This window comes from Brachyistius frenatus, unplaced genomic scaffold (genome assembly GCF_029030835.1).
Source record: "Brachyistius frenatus isolate BFR_SWC_R1_liver_20210118 unplaced genomic scaffold, ASM2903083v1 Contig_29, whole genome shotgun sequence".
Classification (NCBI taxonomy): Eukaryota; Metazoa; Chordata; class Actinopteri; family Embiotocidae; genus Brachyistius; species Brachyistius frenatus.
In genome coordinates this window covers 4333340-4341042 of record NW_027210628.1, presented here as the reverse complement: position 1 = coordinate 4341042, position 7703 = coordinate 4333340, and the positions used below count along the sequence as shown (strand labels likewise).

The 7703-nt window shown below is 41.3% G+C and overlaps 1 protein-coding gene across 2 annotated transcripts; it reads right to left on the bottom strand.

Moving 5' to 3' along the window:
* Positions 1-2567: 2567 nt before the first annotated feature.
* Positions 2568-6880, bottom strand: LOC138621145 (complement C1q tumor necrosis factor-related protein 7). 2 transcript variants are annotated; one of them, XM_069698955.1, is made up of 3 exons: positions 6723-6880; positions 4660-4896; positions 2568-3299 (listed from the first exon to the last, which is right to left on the bottom strand). In XM_069698955.1, the coding sequence occupies exons 1-3, from the start codon at positions 6742-6744 to the stop codon at positions 2671-2673; spliced, it is 888 nt and encodes a 295-aa protein (XP_069555056.1). In that variant the 5' UTR covers positions 6745-6880; the 3' UTR covers positions 2568-2670. The 2 variants fall into 2 exon arrangements, with proteins under 2 accessions (XP_069555056.1, XP_069555057.1); XM_069698956.1 differs by having other exon boundaries at positions 6770-6880.
* Positions 6881-7703: the final 823 nt, after the last annotated feature.

Sequence of the window (7703 nt, the reverse complement as noted above, 5' to 3'; positions counted from 1 at the left end):
TCCGTTATTGCTGCCTAGTAACGACATAAACTACTCCTCAACCTACCTTGAAATGGAAGCGCTGATTCAACCAGTGCGGAAAGTTACCATGGATTTCCATTCGTCTTATGGACTGTCAATCAACTCAAAGAACCCGCCTTCTACGGAGTCCGCGGAGTTCCAACTGCGCAACACTAACCGGGCGTCCTCTGTTGCTGTTGGCTCTATTTCTAACAAAATCATAACAAAACGTTTTTGACTTTGGATATTTAGGGGTCCAAGCAGCATGGCTGTGTAGAACCCTCTTGTGTTTGTTCCAGTTATTATTATTCCGCTTCTGCTTATTTTTTCTCTAAAAGTGATTGTGCAACAAAACCCATATGCTGAAAACTCACCAAATTTGACATGTAGGTTGCAAATTGCTCCCACTACTCAGGCTAATTTTTTTTTTTTTTTTTACTAAATGGTCAATGGTGGCGCTGTAACAATCAACTATACGTTTATGCAATTAACAGAAAACAGCTCGGACTACAATCAAAATTATTAAACTGTGATTTTTTTTTTTTTCTAAATACTCTCTAAAACCTACATTTGTGAACTCACCCAGACCGTTGGGCCAATAGTCCCGAAACCTTAGCAGGATAATCTTTTGGACCTTCCTGATCTAAAGCTATTAAAAGAGAACCTCAGGTGAGATTCTAGTCAAACCCCAAGCAGGGCCTCAAACTCTAAATGCTTCTGCAGCTGGGCTACTAATATAACCACTGCACCACCAATTACATAAAAACCAGCCACTATCACAGTAGTACATGTCCAGCCAATTCACCCCTGTGGGCTACAGAGCTGAATTTATTTCAAGACATCCTCTGCATTGTGTCAAAACTTTCGTTTACAGCAACATATAATCAATTCAGGAGCTGTATTTGTTAAAATATGCAAAATCCCTTAACATGTATAACTCCACAAATCTTTATTCAAATGCCACCAAAACTGACGCAGACATTCTTTCGAGACGAGATATGAAGTTGTGAAAAGTTGAATCACCATCAACAGGATAAGGTAAGATTTGAGCCATCAATCCCGACCTTGACGAAGGAAAATCTTTACCTGCAGTCAGATCCATCTTTTCCAGCAGGAAACAAACAGTTTGACTCTTTGTACCTGCGACCGTAGGTGAAGTGAATCTTCGTCATAACAAACCTCCGTCTGCCTCCACATCCTCCTCTGCACGACTGCAGTACTCTGTGTGAAGTCTGTTTCCCGTTCCACTTTCTCTGCCGCTGTTTGTCCTTCAGCGCTGCAGATAGTCCAGTGGTCTACAAACAATGCTTCAGAGACGGAGGAGACTACAAGAAGAAATGGGTTCGAGTCCCGCTGAAGGTAAGAGGTGACTTCAAATTGAACCTAAAAAAGAAAATAATGGGAACACACTGATAGCCAACAGGAAACCAGCAAGGAATCTGAAACTTGAAGACCAAATAAAAAAAAAAACAGTTGAACCTAAAAACAATACAATAAAAAATACAACCTAAATTTATTTTTTTAATCTAAAAACTCAAAGATAAAAAACCAATACAACCAAATAAGGCAATGATAAAAAAAATAATAAAAAAATAAAATAAATAAAAATAAATGTCAACCTAAAAACCAGTAATATAAACTCCAAAACATGTCCAAAATGTTCCAAACACTAAAAATATCAATAAGGTTATAAAAAAAATAAAGGAAACGTTATCTCAGCGAGAGAAGCTCAAATACAGCATAAAACTGCATCACAGCTCCACAGCTTAAACTAAGTGTTTACAAACTAGTTTCCTAGTGAGAACTATGGCAAATAGGATAAACTACATGGCCAAAGGAGTTTCAAGTCACTTTGTTTGGACAATTTCACAGGAAACACACTGTTTCAAAAACAGTGTTATCTCAGTGAGAAAAGCTCAAATACAGCATAAAACTGCAACAAAAAAAAAGAAAAAAAAAAGGAGCAAAACATTTTTTTGCAGCTTTCAGAGACAGACCATTCACACACTAATGAGCTGCCAACAAGGTCCCCGCCATCAGGAGTACATCACACACATGGTACACCATCGGGAGCAACTTAGGGTTCAGTGTCTTGCCCAGGGACACACTTCGGCATGTGGACAGGAGGAGCCGGGGATCAAACCACCAACCTTCCAATTAATGGTCCTACCAGCTGAGCCACAGCCTCCCATATAAAACAACAACCATAAAAGAAATAACTTCATTGATCCTAAAGTCACAGCCTCAAGGGACTGTCAGTAAGGCTCTTGTCAAAATGTCAGAGGTTCATTTCCCACTTTAAACAAACATGTAGAATATTAAATGGTACTTTCTTAAGTCCATCCTTACAATTAAATAAACTGTTTTTAGATGCTTAACTGTAAAAATGCTTATTAAAATCAGCTTTGTTGTTAATTTTATAAATAAAATCTCCAAACCAAGGTCTCCCTGTCAACAATGTTTATTTACAAATAAATCAAAAAACACATTCAAGTTTTCTCAAATAATGTAATATTAAATCAGTAGATACGTTTTTATACTAGTAATATAACTAGCAGTACAAACATTTGTATAAAAATATAGTTTGACTACACTATTCATATGTATAATAAAACACATCAAAACAACAGTGACTAGCAGTTTATGGTCTTGTTTTGTGTTTCACTGGTTCTATTCATAGTCCTCTGCCAGTGTGTCGAAGTAGTTTGTGTCGGCATATAGAAGGAAGCCAGAGAACAGGCTGTCAGCCCAGCCAGGGTCTGCAAATAATCCGTTCTGGTCATTGAAGAAGATTTCCATCCACACCTCATCTTCTGGGTTCAGGTACATGACAGTAGACCCAGACGCCACGTCATGGTTTCCCGTGTTGGCGTCAAAGGTTTTGATGCGATACTGCCCGTTCTGCACCAGACTGATGGCCAGGTGTTTGTTGGCCAGCGTAATGTCATAAGAGAAATAATAGATGCCCGGGTACGCACAGATGAACTTGCCCGTCTGTGGGTTGTAGTGTCCACCTTCATTAAAGAGGACCTTGTTGAACTTGATGGGGGTCTTCTCGGCGGGGTAGCTGCTGGTGATCCCGACAGAGAAGGCAGATTTCAGCAGCAGGCTGCCACATTTGCAGGTTCCCGCGGTTCCACGTGGCCCTCGTTTGCCCTTGTCCCCTTTATCTCCGTCGCGGCCGAGAGAACCAGCGGGGCCCACATCACCGTTCTCTCCTTCAGGGCCTCGTTTCCCTGCAGGGCCACGGTCACCTCGTACTCCAATCTTACCTGTTGGACCTACCCTGCCCTTTAACCCTGAAACAGAAACAACATGTTCACATCATCACTTCTGCACTGTCATTGATTGAATAATTGCTTTTTTGTCAACCCACATAAATCATCTTCAGCTCTGCCCTTATTAAACCAGACATTTAAAGGAACAGTCACTGGAAACACAACTCCCCACCCAATGCCATGTATTAGTCATCCTTGGACCACAGCCACATTGAACAGCACAGTTTTGGCTTGATTCATCCAAACTATCTTACATGCAGTCAGTAAATACCCTGGAGCGAGGAAACGCTGTAATCCACACACTGTATGTTTGTGCAAGAACGGAGGGCTTTTCTGAATAAGTACTTCAATGTTCACTTGAAGGTGTGTGTCTGAATTTCTGTTTCCACACATAATGGAAAACACAGGTGCATGAGGTTTATTTATCCCTGACAGATTTACTGCGGTTCAGATGATATCAGAATAGTATTTTTAGATGGATACCGCTAACAGATGCAGCACTTCCAAAACATCTTTTGCAACTTTGTGGCAGCTTTTCCAACATTAAATATTTACCTTCTGAAAAATCTTTCTATATATGAATACATATATAAAAGATACAAAATCTATACTAATGTCTGAGCAACCATGATAAAGTGTCTGTAGTGCAGAAGCTCAGATCTCATCATCCTGCTGAGTAGAACCTAATTTGATGGGATGGCTGTGATGCAAAGTCTAAAGGCACACACACACACACACACACACACACACACACACACACACACACACACACACACACACACACACACACACACACACACACACACACACACACACACACACACACACACACACACACACACACACACACAAATCCCAATGGATTGAAACCATTTCCAGCTCTTATAAAGATTTCGGCTCAGCCATCTCTGCCTCTCCTAATAATAATGAGTGTGCAATGTAAAATTTGGTGGACCAGCAGCCTGATGAAAAATAAGTCAGTCCGCCCTAAAAACATTAAACAGCAGCGTGAACTGAATGCACCTCGCCTCACACTCCCCTCGATGCATGCAGAATCTACAGTGGCCATGAAACTTACAAAAGATCCTCTCTAGAGTCTGTGGTTGGTTTGTCCCTTTTGGGGTACTGTATAAATATGGTGGTGCAATCCTACACAGTGGTCCTTTAAACAAGTTTAATAGTTGTCTTACATGTCATTTAATAACTATTCTATTCATAGCATTGAAATATTCTCTGGAGCACATCAGTTCATCTTCTCCTGGCCGGCTGTCAGATAAGAAAACCTCTCTGTGCCAGCTTTTCTCTTCTTGGAAAGACTGGTAGTATTTCTTTATCAGCAAATGTAAACTATTGCCTTATCTGTTCATGCTTTATATTATACCTGGGTATCCCTTTTCTCCCTTTTCCCCCTTCCTGCCATCTCTGCCATCTCTTCCAGGGATACCCACATTCCCATCGGCTCCTTGGGGCCCGGTAGGACCAGGTTTGCCTGGCAGGCCTGGTGACCCGGGGACACTGCAGATCAGACGCGGCGCTCCTTTGAGCTTGGTATCAAACAGCTGTCCAAAGACACAGTGGCACAGACAGACTGTTCCCATCAACGCCCACATCTTCAAATCTGTAGATGCAAAGAACATTTGAAGAGAACTTGAAACAGCAGCATTTCTCAGAAATAGATTTGTGTCTGCAGACATTCAAAGTAAAAGGGAAAGATATAAACTGAGCAATAAGAATTGTTCAGTTGAGGTGCCAGACTCTTAAACGTAGACCTTTATCAGTTTTCACAGTGCTATAAAACACTGACAGTGTCGCTGTCATGATCACAGAGCATTTCAATGAATGTAATTTGTGACCAGATGCAGCATGAGGCCAGATGTGATTCTCGTAATGAGAAGCAATAAGCTGTTTGACTCGCCGATGCTCTCATCCAACAACAGAGCTGCATGTGAGAGGCCTCAAACGAAATCTCTGTCCCAGTTCCAGGTCCCGTCTTTTGTTTTTTAAGGCCAAAACATTCCCAATTTATGACATAACATGCACAACAATTTCTGTCAGGGGAACCTAACCATGAAGCAATCGCACTTTGGCCGACGTTATACATTTATGTTACACAAAGAGGATGACAAACAGAGACACAATCGCAACTGGATAAGATGGCCGTGAAATCAAAAGTAATAACAGATTATGATCCAGCAGCAGCTGTGATTTATCATTCTGGCAGCTCCTCAGACATCACACATTCCATAATAATGAAATCATATAGACACATAATGAAAGAAGGTGCTTTTCTGTTAGAAAATATTTAAGGAGTTTAATGAAATGCGTAAAGTTTAGCTGCAGGATTTGCAAATTTGAATGACACACACGCTTGTTCTTTGCAGATTTGCCCATGTGGGTGTGAGAATGTGAGTTTTGCATCTGCTGTTTGTCTCTGGTTTGTGAGGGCGTAGGAACATATGCGTCAGGTCAGGAGGATTGTCCCCTCGTCGGTAGTCAAAGAAAGTTTGTCTTTTAATTGCAACATGTTTTTCTTTGCAGCTACACATTTGGTTTGTCTGTCAGTGCACCACGCCAGCACATCAAACAAATGATATATGTAGTCGTACGTAGCAATAAACATGACGAGATAAACAGAAAGGACACACAAACACTCCTGCATGCACACACACACACACACACACACACACACACACACACACACACAACCTGAACAAGCTGCTTTATACAGCTCCTCTGTGTTTTTAGTGTTGCATGTTTCTGAGGGTATTGAACTGGTCACAGAGCCAGTGTGAGGTCCTGTGAGACAGAAACCCCGCCCGCCGCCAGATCCACTCTGCAACAGCAGTGATGTCAGCATTAGTAAGAAAGGCTTTCTTAAGAACTGTTCCACTTTTTACACTCACTAGCGTGCGTGCACAAAGGCAGAGAATACATACACATAACAACACAGATCCAAGCTGCACTTTAAAAATGGAAAAAAAAAAATTACAAAACATCCCAAATTTTAAACTGTGACTGCAGCTCTGTTGTTAAAGACGGCAGTGGAAAGACTGTTATGTCCCATTCAGAACTCCATTTAAAAAACTCATGATTTGAATTGCCTGGTGGAGCGAGGCAGATTCTGCAGATAAAGTTGGCTCTCCTTCACTGAAAATGTGTGTCCACTTTGAGCAATGGGCCCAAAGGTATTTCTAATTGATGTCAGACACACGTTTAACATTTCCTGATCATTTCATGTCCTCATGTGAAAAAAGTTCAAAGAACAAACAAGGCATTTTTAACCTCTTTTAATGGGCTTATTTACCACATAGTAGTGGGAATGCAAAGGAACTGCTAATAGTAAGACGGCATGCATGCACACACGTGCAGACATGAGCACTAACGGATGTTCACAGAAGTATTCTGAATGAAAGCTGCTCTGTGAGAGTCACAAAGTGTTCTTACCCCACACTTGGCAGCTGTTCATCTCCAAATTTGATCAAAACTCTCACTGTTGAGTGCCTCCGTCCTCTTATCTGCTCAGATTTCAGTCTTCTTCACCATCGCAGTCCTCGCTGAGCATGTTACCTCTGACATCAGCGTGCAGAGCTCAGCTGCTTTGGTGCTGACAGCCTCTTGTAACGCAGCAGCAGCAGCAGCAGCAGCACCCTAGACTCCCTCCATCCAGCTCTGCCTCCTCCTCTTCCTCTGATCCAATCCCTTCTCTCTGCCTCATAAACTTCCCAAAGCAAACAACTATCATCCAGTCAAACACAGTATGTGCTGGCTGAGTCAGCTCCATTATGTCACTGACGACGACTCCTTTAGTGTGAGACTCCCAGTGTAAAAGTCTGCAGCTTGGATCTTGTACAATAAAGTTGTACCTTGTTGACCTCAGAGTGGATTTTCATTGTATTTCTGACATCCACCTCTAGATGGCACCAAAAGTGATGTGTGAAGGTTTCCGGGCAACTTTTAGTATTATTTCTTAATCACATACGGTGAGGTTGAACACAACTTTAAAGATAAGGCGTGAAAAATATCAACAACATCAAGATGACATTCTAAGATGTAAAATGATATTAATGAGAATATAATTAAGCTAATTAAGGCAGCAATTAAAATGATAATTTTCCTAAGTAGTAAATTTGCTCCAAAATTGTAATTGTTTCTCCTTTTAGCCATGGTAGTGTCACGGCTCTCAATCTTTAGGTCGTGAACTATTCAAAGGATTGACATGAATTAGACGTTCCCGTGTCTTTTCCTGTTGCGCAGGCATGATGTTTTGGGTTTTTTGTGAAATATTCCAAACAACAACTGGATGGATTTCCATTCAAGTTTGTATAGATGTGTATGGTGCCCAGAGGATGAACCTTTAACTCCCTTCCTCTTATGTCATCATCCCTCCATCCATCATTTCCAATACCTGCTCTGTCCTCAACAGGG